Raw genomic sequence first — 18,548 nt, forward strand, 5'->3', positions numbered from 1 at the left:
TCTTTTGTCCTCCCCCCACCCTGCCCTGTGCCCTTTGTGGAGTCAAAATAGGTTCCTTCCTGATAGCTCCAGGAGACTTACTACTAAATGTTGAGAGATTTATTTTTAAATTTTAATCTAGTATGCAGTTCAACATACAAACACTCACCTGTAGTTCAGTAAGCAGAGTTTTATGCCTCTTGTTACATTCTACTTTCTCTATTCGGGTTTTCAAGTCCGCCAGAGTCTTGTCGAATACAGCACACTGTAAAGCAGTAAGTTTTTCTTCTAACAGTTTCTGGATAATCTGCAAAATTATTATTAAAAAAAGAAAAATAAAAGAGCAATCCCAGAATTTGGGAGACCATCTATAAAGATATTCTCCACTTGTTTAACAAGTGTCCTGCTACAAAAAGAACAATGACAACAGTTGTGCCCTGTCAATGAAATAAAACTACAATCACCAGTAAGTATGTGGCTGCACAGCTAAGAAAAGTTTCTACATGTATTTTTGCAAATACAAATGGTCCCTCTTTGACATTAATTCAACAAACTAATTTATTTGCAGTATGATAAATGTATAAAACATTATTACACATAAAAAGAACCTTAGTAGCAGAAGATCTTTTCATAAAGTGCTGTGTTTACACAAATTAATTTTTCCTCTTACTTTTCTGTTCTTGTGAGGGACACTGGCATTCAAAGAACAGAAAGTAAAGACATTCAACAAAACTTTATTTCTGAGATGCATCTTCCCCTACAATAAATGTCCTGTGTTACTATTCTCGCAGAAGCTAAACATGGAAAAAGAAGAGACTGATTTCCACAAAGTTTACTTGATACAATTTTTTTTCTCCCTGCTATATCTATTGTGGTATAAAAATTTTCCCTAGGAAACAAAAATAAACAAGCAATAAACGTGACTCAGTTTTCTGCACCCTACATTAATGAAGTTACAGGATGCACTAGCTAACTAACTAATGAAAGAATTGCACAATTTTTTTTCTTCAAGACCATAGATTTCTCTACATTCCAATGGTGCAATGAGGCAATTAACAGCTCTATAAAAATCTGCAAAATGTGATGTTGATTGCATTTGTTTGGAAACAGACTTTCTTTAGAGCTGGGCACACAATAAAGCGTACCACATATAAATCTTTACCATGCTAAAATATCCTCTTTGCTAAGAATCTCCATCTACAGTCATATGAGACTTGGGAGTTCAAATATTTAACGCATTTCAAATATAACTCTTCCAGCATAGTTTTCAAATGATATTCATCTCTTCTTAAAAGTAGGGCTATATAGGACTTTATATGAATTAAGCCATCTTTGTTACTTGAATTACATCCAATTTTCAACCTCAAAAAAGATGAAGTGTTTGCGAGTCAGGGAGTGCGTGGGAAGGGATAACTAATTCAAAGATGGTTAAGACAAGTGACAGGTGCGTGTTTTCCATCTTTGCTCTGCACCTCCATTCTACCTTTTGTAATTTTTGGTCAACATCCTTTCTGGCTGTAATTTTTACTTGGAGTTCTGCTTCATAACCTTCTTCCAGGTATCGACGACGTTTAGAATGAACATTGTCCATGTCCTCAGATTTGGAACGCTTTCTCCTTAACACTTCACCTGGAACAATTAGATACAACTGCTCGTGAGGAACCTTTGAAAAAACAGGTACCTGCAGAATGCCATAATTATTATGGAGTTTCATTTTTCCCCAGTTTAAGCTTTTTCATCCTAAAACAGCAAGAATGCCTTTGGAGAAAGAAGATGTTGGATGACACCAAAGCAGAACAGTCCCTTTGGTCTCTGTACATTGCTGCCCTGTCGATGAGTTCTGCTTTGTGATTCACCAAACCACTGCCCCAAATGCAAAATGTCTCTGGTACCACCATTCTCTTCTCCAGAACTTGCCTCCCGTTTTTCCTGCTCCAATCAGCAAGATCCTACAATGGAACGTGGCTTCTGAGAAGCAAAACAAAAACATGATTCTGAAAAAAGAACCCTCTTTTCAGGATTGCAGCCAGATAAAACTACATCTCATTCTGCCTGTGTCAGCAATTACTTTGTTTTCTACCTGTCATGGAGTTTTAATCTGTACTTCCAATCCATGGCTGAAAAAAAACATTCAAAGCTTTATCTTACTTCTGGGGTAAGAAGGAAAATAAAAATGTGGCAAAAGAGCAGTCTCAAAACAGAACTAAATTATGAAGGTCATTTTCATCACAGCCATAAAGCACAAAAGAACCAGAGACCTCATTTGCTCCTCCAGCTCCTGGCACTGTAATCTCTAGAGATCCATACATAAAACAACAAGCCTGGGTGAATCATCAGGAAGGGGAGCTACAGAGCACACTGTGGGTACCTGACCACCACCAAAACACCAAAGACCACAGCTCTCAACCTTTCCACCCCAAACCTGAGGCTGATACAGAACAACAGAATTAGTAATACATCGATGAAGATTCACTGAAGTAACAAATAGTTACTTTCCACTGCCAGTTTTTTTCTTTATTTATGTTACATATACTGAGTCATAGTTATAATTTCACAAATTTTTTATAATTTGATTTTTTGATGGTTAGATTTCTGATGGCTTCATTCTGATCTGATTTTCTGATGGCTTCTGATTTTTTTTTGAGAATTTCAATAAAAATGCACTAAAAATGATTAAAAAGCAATATTTTAAAATCTGCGTGACAACCGAGGTTATTTTTAAAAGTTTGTGAAAGTGTAGGTCCTCAGATTTTAGGTATGTTTTATAACGTCACAGGGCTCTTCATAAACATTTGCAGAATGCTCAATATTTACAAGCAGTATAAAGTCTGAGTTTTTAGTTATTTTTTCAGAATGACAGTAAGAAAAAGAGTTGTTTTCCTAGTTTCCTTCCATCCATCAGAAAAACTTGTAGAAATAAAATTTAAAAAAAATAAATTTGAATAGTTACAACACTATTCCCAGGCCAGTGAAGACAAGTTTATTAGGATCTCCCACACAACTCTTTCCTACCCCCAGTTGGTCTCTTTAGAAGAAGCCTAACTGCTGAATAGTACAAGTAGTTTGTAACATGCAAGACTACTTACATATTTAACAGAACACGTTCAATGTTTAGGTAACTTGTTCTGAAGCAGATGCTACATCTAATTTTACTGCAGTTGGATTCTCTTTGAAGAGCTTCAAGTTGCTTGGCTACTAGTGGAAAGGGTATCTAAATGAGGCTGTGACTTCCAGGAAACTCCATCAGCTTCTATGAGACGCATCAGCTCTTCTTGATCAAAGGGAGCTTTGTGCTTACGCTCCAGCTAATTGCTCATGAAGGCTCAAATATCCTTTCAGCAGGTACAAGGGAGAGGCCTGTATCACTGCTGGGCCTAGAGCGCAGCTCCCAAACACAGGACCTTGCACAGCAGGGTGCACAGAAGGCGGATGGTCCCTGCACTCAGTGATGGTGGTGATGTGTCACATCGTGTGGTCTGCAGCAGCCACTCGAACAACTCTTTGCAAGCCTTGGGATGCAGGGACGATCTAGGGCCTCCCATTCTGGCTGAGGCAATGGCAGAGGGAGATGAGCTTCTTGGCTACAGAAGGTACAAACTAGTGGGAGAGCTGTGTTACCAAGTTAGAGGAGCTATGGGAGGAGGTCAGGGGATGGTACAGCATCAGAAATGGCAGGAAAACAGATTGACTGGATATAACCCACGATCCTGCAGCCTCAAGAACTGCAACCCCCAGCTGTACCAAACAAGGTAACGGGCAGAGCCTGAGCTTATCCAGACACCCATGATGGCAAAGGCTGGAAGCACCAGGACAGGAGGTCACACTCCACCTGCAGATGTACAGGACGGATTCGGTTCAGTGCCCTCGTAGCAGATATGGGGCTGGGAGCTGTGCCCAGTGAAATATCTGAACCAGCAAAGCCTGAGCCATGCAGTAGCACCACATCTTAGTAGCAAGTGACTCCCGGGCTGCAGGAGGTGGAGGTCCCTGTCTGCTAGGGACAGGCGACCTATGAGAGAAATAAAGGCATTATGTGGGTGGGAATAGGGTTAGGAAAGCCAAAGCTCAGCTTAAGCTGAATCTGGTGAGGGACATGAAAGGCAACACGAAGGGCTTCTAGCAGTATTCCAGTAGCAAAAGAAAAACTAGGGAAAACACGTCCTCCCCACTGAATGAGGCAAGGGAGCAAATGACAAAGGACACAGAAAAAGCCTAGGCATTCAATGCTGCCTTCACCTCAGACTTTAATGAGAAGACTCGCCTTCAGTAATACCAGCTCCCTGAGACCAGTGGGACAGTCTGGAGCAAAGGCAGACTTGCTCTTGGTGGAGGAGCACTAAGTTAACATTTAAACAAATGGACATATACGAGTCCATTCAAGCCACGGGGATGAAATCACAAGTAAGGAAGAGTATCACTAGCAGGTCAAGGGAAGTAATTATTCCTCTTTAATCAGTGCTGTGAGATAAGCTTGAGTCTTTTATTTATAAGCCCAGAACTGGACACAAGAAAGATGTGAGCATACTGGAGAGAGTTCAGTGTAGGGCTACCAAGATGTTTTACAGACATATGGCACCTGCCATATGAGGAAATGACAGCCGGCATTGTTCAAGTGGAGAAAGCAGTGAGGGGATATTTTATAATGTCTGTAAATTACCTGATAGGTAGAGAGTGAAAAAGACAGAGCAAGACTCTTTGTGAGTACTAGTGAAAGATGAGAAAAAAAGAATGCAAACTGAAATATTGGAAATTGCATTCAAACATACCAAAACTTTTTTACTGTCAAAGTGGTCAAACACCATAAGTGGAACAGTGGAAGGTGCTGGAGTCTCCACCTGCAGAAATATTCAAAACCTGTCTGGACATGGCTCTGAGCAAACTGCTCTAGTTGACCTGGTTTTGAGCAGAAGGCCTGGACTAGATCATCTCCAAAGGTCCCTTTCAACCTCAACGATTCTGTGTTTCTAACATATGCCACCAGTGAAGCATAATAGTTTTAACATTACGTACTTCTCTCTGTGTGTTTCTCTTCTTCTTTGTGGGCCTCTTCTTCCTTATCTTCCTCGCTCTCCTTTCTTCTCTCCTCCACCTCTTCTATAAACAGAAGAAAAAACACCATGTGTTACTTATGCTGACCTACAAAACTCTCATAAGAGTCCTAGTTTGACTACTGGACTTAGAATACTTATGAAAAAACATGTTGGGGAAGGCTAGAGAAACAAGTATGACAGAGGGAATGCAGTGATACAAAAAAAAAAAAAAAAAAAAAAAAAAAAAAATCAGAGGATACCTTCAGAGCAAAAATTTGAACCACTATACAACATATTATGATTCACTTCTGGATTTGCTTAGCTTTAAAATCAACAAAATACAACAAAGTTGTAACGATGTATTTTTAATGTAAAGTTCTCAAAAAATAATTTTATTTCAATTTTCATCTAGGAAAAAAGCGTAAAAATAGTAGCAAAATACTAATATTTTTCTCTATTTACTCACAACTGGCAAATTTACCCATAATCTTCATGGTAGAAAAGGTCTAGATTCTTATTTTCTTAAAAAAATATTAATTTTAAAGTTTCTTTCTAATACAAATCTCACAATTTAAGACTAGTCATTCAAAGACATAGATATTAGTAAACTCTTAAGTAAAAACTGAAATAACACCCCCAAATGCACACAGACTAAAATGAAAAATAGTAACACTTCCTGAAAACTTTTATTATATGTTCCATGAACTTCCATTATGTGTTTTATACAGGCTGCATTTGCCACCTCCACTATGTTTAAGATTACATTAAAATCTCTCCAGAATATAACAGAACAAGTCAGCACTGTTATGCACATCTTGATCTGTATACTTCTCTAATTTCCTTTTTTTATTTTGTTATTACAGCAAAGTATACTAGCTTTTTTAGAGAAAGTTCTGGCTGCAAAGACATGCTTGATGCTCTCTTAACACTAAATTTTACTTCTATTATGAAGAACATTTGAATGATTTAAAATAAGTCACCTAATAAGTCAGAAAAAGGGAGGAGTCAGAAAACAAAAAAATGAAATAATATTTTTTTGTTAATTTATACAAGAAATAATATTCGTACCACATAAATTCTTCAAAACCAATCTGATTCATTTTTAAGGCAATAATTAGCATAGTGTCTATGCCACCTGCTTTTTAAGACTCATAGATAAGCTTCATGTACTTAACTGTTATCAATAAACTAGGACTCATTTACCTAAGAATCTAAAGGAGAGTCATTAAGTTCAAGAATAGTTTTTCCATGATACCCAACGAGAACAAATGCAAAAGTTCTGCACCTGGGGTAAACCCTTGCAATGACACAGGCTAGAGCCCACGTAGCTGGGGAGCAGCTCTGCCTTGCAGACTTGCACTGGCAGCAAGCAAAGCGTGAGCCAACAGCGTGTCCTGCAGCAAAGGAGATCCACAGCACCCGCAGGAACAGAGCCAATATATCATCGGAAGCAGTTATTGCCCTTTGCTTGGCACTTGTTACGCCATCTCCTGGTAAGGAGCAAGAGACTGCTAAGGGGCTGGGGAACATGACCTGTAAGGAAGGCTGAGGGAGCTGGGCTTGTTCAGAGTGGAGAAGACAAATCTTAATGGGGACTTAAAAACAGATTTCCAACACCTGTAAGCTGGCTTTTGAGAAGATGGAGCCAGGCTCATCGTAAAAGTGCATGGCAAAGGATAAGAGACAACATGTGTAAGCAGAAACAAGAGATTCCAACTAACAGAAAGACAAACATTTTCAACATGAAGAGAGTAATTGGAACAGGTTGCCCAGAAACATCATCCAGCCTTCATCAGTGGAAGTTTTCAAGACTTAACTGGATAGAGTTCTAAGCTACTCTGTCTAATCTCACAGTGATGAAAAGTTAAAAAGACAAAGGAAGTATTTCACAGCACAGGGCTTTGAGCAAGCTTCATCAGGCAAGAGATAGCAGAGCTATCTGGAACAAATATAAGGAAAGAGACAGATCTTGATTTGGGGGCTCAGGGAATCCTCCCTCCATCATGATCCCAGAAGTTACCACGAGATTGGGTCAACTCATGCCCCTTGGCACTTCATTCACTATAATCTCATTATAATGTTAAAAACCACACCTCCAGCAATAAAGCCTACAGCCCAGTCAAAGACTACCACCCACTGAGCATGCACTGGAAATTTAAAACACACTGTAATCTTTAAGTGAAGACACGCATTACAAGAACCAATGAAAACAGGGTTGATTAAGCATTGTTGAATGTACTGATAAATGCTAACCGTGTGATAGCCAGCATGGAGCACTCATCTCTGCACAGACATGAACTAAACAACTATCTTGTTATTTGGCTTTTTGCACACTGGGTAAAAGAACCCTGATTTGTGGGACAACAACAGCTGACCTCACTTTGAGCAGGAAACTGGACTTGAGACCTGCTGAGGTCCCTCCCAACCTCAACTACTCTATTTTTTTGGTCACAACTCCTCCCACCTATCATAAAATATATATTAAAAAAACCAAACACCAGCAACCACCACCACAAACCCAAGCGATTCAAACACAAAACACAGTATCTCTTCAGTTATTTCTTACCAGATTTTTAGTTAAAGAAAAAAAAAATCCATAAAGGACTTAACGATTACAACTGATTAATCCAACATCCATTAATTGGTCCTCCCAAGTCTGCTGGACAGAAGTGTGCCTGATTTCTGGTTTGCAAAATCCAGTGGATCAAAAATGCAGCAGTTGTTTCTTTGTCTGCTACATTAAAGAAACTTCTTTCCACCATATATTCAGCTCCTGTTTGCAGATATTACAGGCATCCTTAATCTTCTACTGGATGAACAAAACTCATGCTCTTATAAGCTTTCCAGTATAAAGTTTGTCTCCCAACTCTCTGAAAGCCCTCCATTATCCTTTTTTGAAGTAAAAAACCAAACAAACAAACAAACCACAAACAGAAATATTATTGCAAAAAAGTGGTTTCATCGCTTCCATTTAAGCATAACTTATTCTCCTGTTTGTGAATTCAAGAATTCAGACAGCTGGTTCTATCACAACGCAGGAACAGAAATTCATGTTTAGTTGTTTATCTGCCATTCACATACTCTGAAGATCTCTTCAAACGCTACTCTCTAGAAGACAAGCTGTATCCTTTTAAATGTTAACTGCACTCTTTATTCTTAAAACGTTGTACCTGGGTGTGCAGACTTCCTTAACAGACAGCAACAAGTCTGTTCTCTTTCAAACTATCCCTGGAGGGCATGAAATGCCACTGCTGTGGAGAAGCCTCGTCCAGAATGCACTCAAAGTGCCAGCAATTCTGAGAAAGACAGACTTCGGATTTCCTTTGGTAGTCATCCTCAGCTGGTCAAATTTTAAAGGTACAGATTAAGTTAAGGGAAAGAACATAGCAACCGCTGCACTATGTAAAACACACAGTTCACCTAATCCAGGATCCTATCTCCAACACTTTCATGTCAACGGTAGATAATCAAGTGGGGAAGAATATAAGGAGGAGAAAAGAACATAGTGAAAGAGCCTTAGGGTTTCTGCACTTGATAGCCCTCAGAAAAATTCCTCTTGCAAAGAAGATGAATGTAGGCAAACTTTTAGCAGTCACAGTGTTGCTAGGAAGGAGCTCCATAGCTCTGCACATGCAGAACCATCTCTTCTTCTATGCCTTGACTCTGCCTCTCACTTTTTTCTTTTCCTCCATTGGATACGTGAGGCTCTTGTAAGGGAAAAGACTGCAAATGTCCATTCTCCATACCACTTACCATTTACACTTCTTTGTGTCATCTCTCCTCCATCTCTTTTTTTCAGGCTGAAAGATCCTACTCTGAAATACAGTCCAATCTTGTCTAAAAGTTCTCTCTCTGACCTGATACAGGTCAGAAAGTGAAGAAGCTGTAGGAGGAGATGAGCTGACTGTGTAAAATGGAGAGAGGGAATAAACTACAACCCTGCACAGACAAAAACCCAAGCCCTATAGTGCAAGTGAACAGGGACAGGCTATATTCAAAAACAGAGGCAATACTCAAAATGGAGATTTTCAAAATAGAGGAGGCACGAAGACTGCGGCTTCCAGCAACAGACTGAAGACTCTCTCTCCCTGCATATCTACAGTTACCAAACAGGTATAGCACTGATGAACACGTTAAGAGCAAAATCTTCTGTTAAGAGAGGCATCAGAGCCAACTGAGTCCGAACCAACTGTCCACATAAAGGAGAGACTGGTGATAATCACCAGGGGCTCCCTTCCACAGGAGGTCTCCACCCAGCAACCTAGCCACATCCCTCACGACATTAGCTGCTTGCTGAGAGCCTGGATCCCCAATGTTGCCAACTGATGACCAAGGTTCTGCCGGTCTTCAGCCTGTTATCCCTTGCTGCTTATCCACATGGGCAGCAACAATACTACCTGAAGCAATTCTAAGCATACCAAACGTGACAATGGATCTCTGCAGAAAAGGGTGAAGGGCATAAGGGGCCAAGGTGGCATTATCACCAATCCTCCCAATCAACTGGGAGAAGAAAAAGTTCTAGTAAGAGCGCATGCATCCAGAAGATCAACATCTGTCTGAATGACAGGCATTGCAGGCAAGGTTTTCACACCTTTCACTGAGAGGAAGGTGACTGGGAACAGTCAGCTTGGATTTAGCAAGGGCAAGTCGTGCCTGACAGAACCGTTAGCTTTTACAATGGGCTCAAAGAATTGGCAACAATCCAGCAAGTGGCTTAGCACTAGAGGTAGTCCTCAGGGATCCATACTGGGCTTATGCAGCTTATTGTATTTACTAATGACCTGGACCTGTGGGCAGGAGATCACACTTGACGAGTTTGCAGATACAAACTGGGAGCAGCGGTAAATATTTGTCAGGGCACAGCTGCTATTCAGAGGCACACCGTCAGGCTGGAAAAATGGGCTAACACAAAGTGCAGCAAGTGCAAACACAAAGTCCTGCATTTGGGGTAGAATAACCCTATGCAACATGACAAGCCACGGGGTGACTGGCTAGAATTTAACTTCATAGAATAGGGCCTTAATTCCTGGTGGAAACAATCTGAACATTAGTCAGCAGTGTGAAGTAAGTTCAATAGCATTTCAGGCTGTATTAACAAGAAATGTGTCCAACAGGATAAGGGAAGTGATTCTCCCTTGTTCAGCACTTGAGAAACCCCCATCCAGAGCACTAGTATCTGGAATTTGGATCTCCAGACTAGAAAGGCACTAACAAAACCATGGCAAATGCAGAGAAGGGTCACCAGAAAGGTCAATGGGATGAAGTACATGCTATATGAGGAGCAGATGACAGCACTGGCTTTGCTCAGCCTTAAAAAGTGAAGACTAATTGGAGATTGCATCGCTGCCTTCCATTGCATAATGGTAGGGCAGAGAGAAGGTGGAGCCACTAGTCTTTAAGGTGCACAGCAACAGGACAGCAGGCAATGGACACAAGTTGGAACACAGAAGATTCCAATTACACAGAAAGTTTTTCACTGTTGAGGTTGGTTAAGTATTAGGCTACCCAAGAGGAAGTTATGGTATATCCATCCTTGGAGATGCACAAAAGGAAACTAACAAGGTCCCTGAGCCATCTGACATAATTGGACCTGCTTTGAGTAGGAGGTTGGAATAAAGACCATCAGAGGTTGAATTAAAACTACTTTGCAATTCCATCATCCTCTCTATTGCTCTTCCGTGTACCTTTTCCAGTTCTGTGACACCTTCTTTGATATGGGGTGCGTGAAGTAAACAATTACACAAAACATTTAAGAGCTTGGTGTCCCATAGTAAAGTCTTCCTCAGTTTCTTAATTTATTCCCAGCTTTATTTATTTGCTTTCTTCAACTGCTACTCTATAAATGCTTTCACAGAACTGCCTACTATAATCCTAGAAAATGATTCTTGAGTGGTGAGCCAGTTCTATTTTCCTATCAAGTTAGGAACGTTTTTGTACTCATCTCTACCACTTGTAGTTAACCACAATCATTTTCATCTGCCATTTTTAAACCTAAGTCATTCAACATTACGAGGTTCTTCTACAGCTCTTCAAAGTATCATCAGCAATCTGTTGCCTTGCTAATCACCCTTCGTTTTAGATAAGTTATTAATTCTGTCGGACCGCAGTCTCTGGAACAGATCACTGTAGATTTACTTTCTGTTCTTCAAATGATTATTTCCCCCCTGACAACTCTCCATCTTATCTGAAGGCAGTTCTGTTTCCAAAAGTTCTTGGTAAGAAATCATTTGTGTTTGGATATCCAAAAGAATACAAACACATCAACTAGGTCTTCCTTGTCATGCGCTTGCTACTTACCCGAAGAGCTCCAAGGTTTTCTAATGTATGATCTTCCATTATGAAAATCTTGAGTGCCAATATAGCTGTTGTATTTACTAATTCTACTTGAGAAAAAGATTATATTAATCTGCCCATCTGAAGAAAGTACCATTCATTGTTTTTAGCCATATCGATTTGTCTGCGCTTTTTAGGAACCATACTTCTTATTTAAGCAGTTTGCACCCAGTGCCTCCAATATAGCATCTTCAAATTATCTCCACTCCATCTCCACAGACTTAATTCTCACAGGCTCTTTCAAAATGTTAATCTTCATCTTCTAAGACAACTCAACCTATTTTTTCATACAATTGTTTCCTGCCTCTGCAACCTCAACTCTATTACCTTTGTTACTGAAAGACAGAAATTCACGAAAGGACTGCAAAATTTTTGCATTAATACCATGTTAAATTTAATACAAAACTGGTCCCCAAAACATTTGCTTGAAATATTTCACACAAAATGTACTATTCAGCAAAACCTAAATGCCCTTCTCTGCAACTTGATGGGCAAGCTTTATGATGCTTACAACATAGAAATCACCAGCTTACTGCTGTTTAAAGACACAACATACTGCAGTGGCCAGCTTTAATTTCATGAACAGTCTCAGCAATGCAACTGTAAAAGTTACAAACTGTTACAGCCAGTAAATAAAACAACTAGTTGAGAATTTGTCCAGTCACCAAAACTGAAAATCTGAAAATTTATTGCTGGATACAATAATTTCAGATTCCTGCAAACTGTAGTCCTGTATTTAATATTCACTTTGGTCTTTTTGCTCCAGAGCAAAATCTCCTCTCCGACAACAGTGTGTTTTCTCATTGGTTAAGATTACCAATATACTTGTATCTTTTATAAAAGAGACTTGTAACACACTACAATTTTGACACAAGTACACACAATGATCTTTCTCCTTGCCGCCCCCCACCTCCAAATATTTTCTGGAAGCCTTCAGTTGCACAACAGAGGTGTCACTTTTGCAATCTCAGTGCAACACCTAAGTAAGATCCTTTGAAGAAACTATGGAACCTACCTTTTCTCTGTTCAACTGGCATAAATTTATAGGTAAATACCAGAAGAGAAGGAAGAGTCTGAAACAAGGCTGAAGAGACATATTCTTATCGCCCCTTCTCTAGTTGTTTAGAGACTGAAGATTCAGAATGCCATCATGAATTAGTGAAAGACAGAGTTTCATCATTAGCAAAAAAAAAGTTGAGAAACTATGGTTACAAATTTTCCAAAGACTGAAAGACACCTGAATCTTGTTTCACCTATGGAGTTCCTAACCAGTCAAGAATGTTTAAACACATTTTGGTTAGCATAGTCATCGTTTCATAAAAAGCTATACAATGGGGGGAAAAAAATAAGAAAGAAAGAAAGGGGAAAAAAAGGATAATTTTAAAAAAATGCATTCTTAATTACAGATAAAAGAGCAGTGTCAATTTATCCGTAAATTATTCACCTGTTTTATTTTCAGAAGTGCAACAGTATGCCAACGAGTGTCCAAATAGATATGCTTACAAAACTGTAGGACAACAATAGACTATAGAGGACATCCATTCAGTTTAACATAAAAAAAATTCTGCTAACTATATGAAGAGACTAAAGTAGCATATTCCTACATTTAATAGTTTCAAATGTTACTCAGTTGGCATAGTCATCAGATAAAAGTTAGATAAAAACCATCATGAGTTAAATGAATAAAAGCTATATGGCACGAAAACCATATATGGACTTGCATTTTTCATGAAATAATTTCCAATACTGTCTTGGGGGGGGGGGGGGGGGCAGGAAATCAAAACAAATGAGACTTGTGGCATGCCTGGATTACCAGTATGTTTTCATTCTTACTATATATTTTCACATAAAGAAAGTTGAAATCCTTTCTTCCCCCTAAAGAACAATAAATGAGCACATTTCTCCTCCCACACATCTTTATATTCCATGTCAGATCATTACTCATCTTTCCTTTTCTTCCACCCAGCATCCCAGTTTGTAAAGACTATGAGGAAAAAAAAAACAAAACGAACCAAATCTTGAAGATAACAGTTTGTTTGGTGTTACTTTTTTTTTTTCTCCTGGGCCTCAAATTCCATCCTTGAAAACTGTAAAACTACGTAACACAGAATTGGTGGGTAAGACTGCCTTTTTGATTTAGAAACCTGTCATGAGTGTGTTGTTCTAAGAAATGAACAAAATCCCAGACTTGAATCAAAAGTACCAATTTAGAAAATTCCTACCTGGAAGACAAGACTTGTTCGGTAGTATCTCTTCAGTATGTTCCTCCTTCTCATCACAGGGATCCTCTTCATCAGACAGTACTAGGAAAGCCTCTTTTGGCAGACTTTCATTGCTTTCCTGCTTGGAAGGTGAACCCAAACAGCTATCTGTTTTATCTTCTAAGTCTGGGGCTGTGTCATCCACTGGAAAAAGAGAGCTCAGCTTGTCTTCAGCAGGTGCTAGTTTTTCCAAAATTGGAATAATTTCATCTGTTTCCATAGAGCCAGTATGGTCCAAGATACTTTCACTTGGCTCATCTACTGTCTTCTGAACAGTGACTTCTGAAAGATCTGCAGTATCGACTTGCTTGTCCTTTGGTTCCTGGTCAACTTCCATCCTGCTAGAGATGGCTTCTTCTCCAACAGCATCTTCAACAGTTACCTCTCCAGTCCTTTTCTCCTCACCAGATGAACTGGAACTAATAGTTAAGTCACTTGTTTCTCTCTTCTCTTCAGAAGAGTCACTACTATCACAGACTGATTTACTTTTACCTTCTGATGGGATGTCACTCTTTCTTTGGTCCAAATGATCTTTTTTATTATTTTCTTCATGGAAGTTGTCTTTATTGCTACTAAGCATTCCATTTTCAGCCTCACAAGCTAAAGCAGTACCAGTATCTTTATCTTGCTCAGGAATAACATTCTCTGGAGACAGTGTTTGAGATCTGGGTTTTATGTCATTGACTATGTTCCCTGCCCTACTTTCAGGGCTTTTGGATTCACTAATTTCCTCAGAAGCTGTTCTGCCTTCTTCAGACTTAACACACAATTCCACTAGGCCATTGACTTCCCTCTTGTCCTCCATACAGTCTGTATTGCTTAAAGGAGAATTTAAATCAGAATCTCCATTCTCATGCTTTCCATTTAACAGTTTAACTTCAGTTGTCTTCAACAGCTCCTCTTTAACCTTATAGACAGCTTCAAGTTGTTGTCGATCACTTACTCTCATTGTTTTTCGTGCTTTGAAGACCTTTTTCTGAGGTTCCTCTGTGCTATCCATCTTGACCCTTAAAAAAAAAAGTTCAAAGAGAATTGTGAAAGTAACAATTTATTATCATCATATTACAGTGTTCCTAAGACAGACTGCAGAATTTAGCACATTTTAAAGCAAACTGGTTCAACTGTGTCTACCAAACCAAAGAAACACCCGACAACACACTTAAATTTTGTTTGTCCTCAGAAAAAGTGAGTACGAGTTTCTATGTATGCTGCACAAACACATATATGCGAAGATCAGCGAGATCACACGATAACATTACATAGTAATATTCTGATTGCACATTTTAGACCAGTCGTATTGTAGTATTGTTATAGCAAAACACAATGAGGTTTTCTAGCTAGAAACAGATACTGTACTAATGTAAGATCCAGTAGCCTCTCTTCTCACAAAAAAAAAAATTATGAAATGTTCTTGGTTCCACCAGTTTACATAGTTTTAGAATTAAAAAAAATACATGTAGTTTCATGAGTTTCAAAGAGAATTAACAACTGGGGTAAATGACAAGATTTTTATATCAAGTAACTTTTAAGAAAATTCCACTAAATTGAAAGAATTTCTGAACGTGTCATTAAGATACTTTTTTTTTTTTCTGTATAGATCTAATAAACCTTCGTCCCCAACATTCATACATTGGTTAAATGAACTTGTTTTTTTAAGAGCACTTTCATTCAATTTGCAATAATATTGTACTAAGACCATTGTGCTTATGAAAACTAGAGTTTTGGTAGCTCCTTTTAGAAAAATTTCCTTTTTCAAGGAAAACTGGTAGTTTTGCCCTCCATATAATTTTATTCATTTGATCCACCCATGCAAATATTAAGAAAAATAAGAACATTAATAAATAAAAAATTAAGGAAATTAATGTTTGAAAATCTACTTTATCAAATCAATAAATGGAGTTGAATTCAGTCTTATTACTTAGGAAGTTGAAATAATTTTGTTGAAATACAAAATTTTAAAGCTATATTTTTCCCCCATGTGGTCTGTTCTAGAACCCTATTTTAAAGGATTAGATATGATAATACTATTCAGATGCAGAGCACAGTTAAGGAACTTGTTATACCCTTAATGAAACTCAGCAACCAAGATCTTCAATCAGCTGATGCTAACCAACTTAGGTCTACTGAAGCTACTATACCATCCTAAGTTACTCCTGTTTAGGATATGGTTCTTCCTCATTTTTTCAAAACACGCAAAAATTCACTTGGGCAGTTAAAAATATTTCAGCAAGTAGAAAAAAAAGAAAATAAATCAGGCAGTTATTCTATATGTTCTTTTAAATTTTTTTCCACAAGCAGCAGATAAGCAAATGTTTATACCACTGATGCAGGAGAATTATTACAAAAAGGATCCATATCGAATATTTAGTACAGTTCATTTTGTATATTCCCCCAATACACTTTCACTCACAGACCTAAGAAATTGATTAATAAACTGCATTTTGTCTTGTCAGGTGCAATATAACATTTTGCTGATCTTTTGGTAGAAAAGCAGGACTATCGCCAACACTAGCTTACATCAGCCACAGTTTTCTACAACCAAGTTTTAGAATTCACAAAACAGATTCCACGCCTCTAAGTAACAATCTGGCTCCACCCTCTTTGTAACCAATCTTGCCTAGAAGTTTTATTTTGGCAAGGTGTCCTGGTTTCGGCTGAGATGGAGGAGTTATGTTGGTGCAAAAGTAACTGCAGTTTTTGCATTGCTGAAATTTGCTGTTTGATATTGGAATACATTCTTAAACAAATGTGGTTATGTTATACATCATTTTAATGTGCTTTTCTCACTTTATGTTATTTTTGCTACTGACTTATTACTTGCTGTTTATTTTCTATTTAGTTTAGACTGTGGAAATTATGTTAGACAAAAAGCAATTTTCTTATTTTAGTTCAAAATGGGTTGTAAACGGCAGAAACAACTCACAACATCAACAACACATTTGGCCCAAGAACTGCTAATGTGGTGCAGTGGTGGGTCAAGAAGTTCCACAAAGGAGACGAGGGTGTAGTGGCCGGCCATCAGAAGTTAACAACCAAGAGCAATCATTGAAGCTGATCCTCTTACAACTACACAAGAAGCTGCCAAAGAACTCAACGTCAACTGTTCTGTGGTCATTTGGCATTTGAAGTAAATTGGAAAGGTGAAAAAGCTTGATAAGTGAGTGCCTCATGAGCTGACTGAAAATAATAATTTAAAAAAAAATCGTCTTGAAGTGTCATCTTGTCATCTTCTACACAACAACAATGAACCATTTCTTGATCAGGTTGTGACATGTGATGAAAAGTAGATTTTATATGACAACTGGCAACGACCAGTGGTTGAACCAAGAACCACCTCCAAAGCACTTCCCAAAGCCAAACTTGCAACAAAAAAGTTCATGGTCACTGTTTGGTGATCTGCTGCCGGTCTGATTCACTTCAGCTTTCTGAATCCTGGCAAAACCACTCCACCTCAGAAGTCTGCTCAGCAAATCGATGAGATGCACCGAAAACTGCAATGCCTGCAGCCAGCATCAGTCAACGGAAAAGGCCTGATTCTTCTCCACGACAATGCCCGACCACACATCACACAACCAACACTCCCAAAGTTGAACAATTGGGCTACAAAGTTTTGCCTCATCTGCCGTGTTCACCTGACCTCTCGCCAACCCACTACCACTTCTTCAAGCATCTCAACATCTTTTCGCAGGGAAAAAGCTTCCACAACCAGCAGGATGCAGAAAATGCTTTCCAACAGTTTGTCAAATCCCAAAGCATGGATTTTCACAGTACAGGAATGAACACAATTATTTCTCATTGGCAAAACTATGTTGATTATAATGGTTCCTATGCTGATTAATAAAAATGTGCTTGAGCCTAGTTATAATGATCTAAAATTCACGGTCCACAACCACAATTACTTTCGCATTAACATAACCATTTTCTTCCTAGTAGCTGGTACAGTACTATGTTTTGGATTTAGTATAAGATGTTTTGGTCGATGCTAAGCAATGTTTACACCGAGTCAAGGACTTTTCAACGAGAAAGCTGGAGATGCAGAAGAAGCTGGGACAGGGAATAGCCAGGACAGCTGATCCAAACTGGCCAAAGGGATATTCCATGCAATATGACATCATACTCAGTAGATGAACTAGCTGGGGGACTGCTGCTCAGGAACTGGCTGGGTATCAGTTGATAGGTTGTGAGCAATTGCATTGTGCATCACTTGTTTTATATCTTTTTATTATTACCATTATTATTTTATGAAGAAAATTAACTCCAGCCAAAACCAGGACAGCATCCACCCCTTATTCTCTACCATCTACATCATGCCCCACTCACCAATACATTCCAATCAATCATCACCATTTTTCCTGTCCTTGGATATACACACACAGATATCATTCCCCTAGACTATGGGCCATCCCTGTAAAATGTCTGTTGAGTTTGCTTAGTCTATGACTAAGCTCCATCTCTCATAACAGTCTTTCAGGGCAGGAAAGATGGTGCATGGTGCTGGATAGTTGCATACTATGTCTGGAGCTCATAGCTGGTATATCTAGCATGGCCCATGCCCACGGTCTGTGGATCGAATATTTTGATCTTGAGGAAGTTGCAGGGTGCCAACTGCTGAAGCCAATTCTGGTTCCATCACTAGTGCACCTTGCTTGGTTTCATCAAAGTTCATTCTTCATTAATCTGGGTGATTCTTACTGTAATACCACTGATATGGCACATAGCAACTACAGGAGTTATGACATGTAGTGGCAGGGTTATATAGCAATTAATATCATACAATTTAATTCATTAGGTATTCTCACCCCAAAACAAATCCCCTTGAGGTATTATACACATTGGACTTCCACGTCCTTCCACATTACCCACCAAGTGCACCCACATCCCTAAGCAAAAGCAATCCTGCAGGTGAGTTTGTCTTTGCTTGAGGCAGGACTAACCCAGACTCTCT

General features: G+C 38.9%; 1 protein-coding gene across 6 annotated transcripts in view; it reads right to left on the bottom strand.

Moving 5' to 3' along the window:
• The window catches only part of ATF7IP (activating transcription factor 7 interacting protein), a 118,334-nt gene that overhangs the window by 40,273 nt on the left and 59,513 nt on the right, over positions 1 to 18,548 (bottom strand). For all 6 annotated transcript variants that reach the window (XM_065658581.1, XM_065658580.1, XM_065658576.1 and 3 more), the window contains exons 2-5: positions 13,565 to 14,610; positions 4,990 to 5,073; positions 1,463 to 1,608; positions 149 to 286 (exon numbers count right to left, since the gene is read on the bottom strand). In XM_065658581.1, the coding sequence (XP_065514653.1) occupies positions 149 to 286; positions 1,463 to 1,608; positions 4,990 to 5,073; positions 13,565 to 14,603 (1,407 nt within the window). In that variant the 5' untranslated portion in view covers positions 14,604 to 14,610. The remainder of the gene's footprint in view (positions 1 to 148; positions 287 to 1,462; positions 1,609 to 4,989; positions 5,074 to 13,564; positions 14,611 to 18,548) is intronic.

The sequence above is a fragment of the Caloenas nicobarica genome, chromosome 1 (assembly GCF_036013445.1).
Source record: "Caloenas nicobarica isolate bCalNic1 chromosome 1, bCalNic1.hap1, whole genome shotgun sequence".
In the NCBI taxonomy this organism is placed as follows: domain Eukaryota; kingdom Metazoa; phylum Chordata; class Aves; order Columbiformes; family Columbidae; genus Caloenas; species Caloenas nicobarica.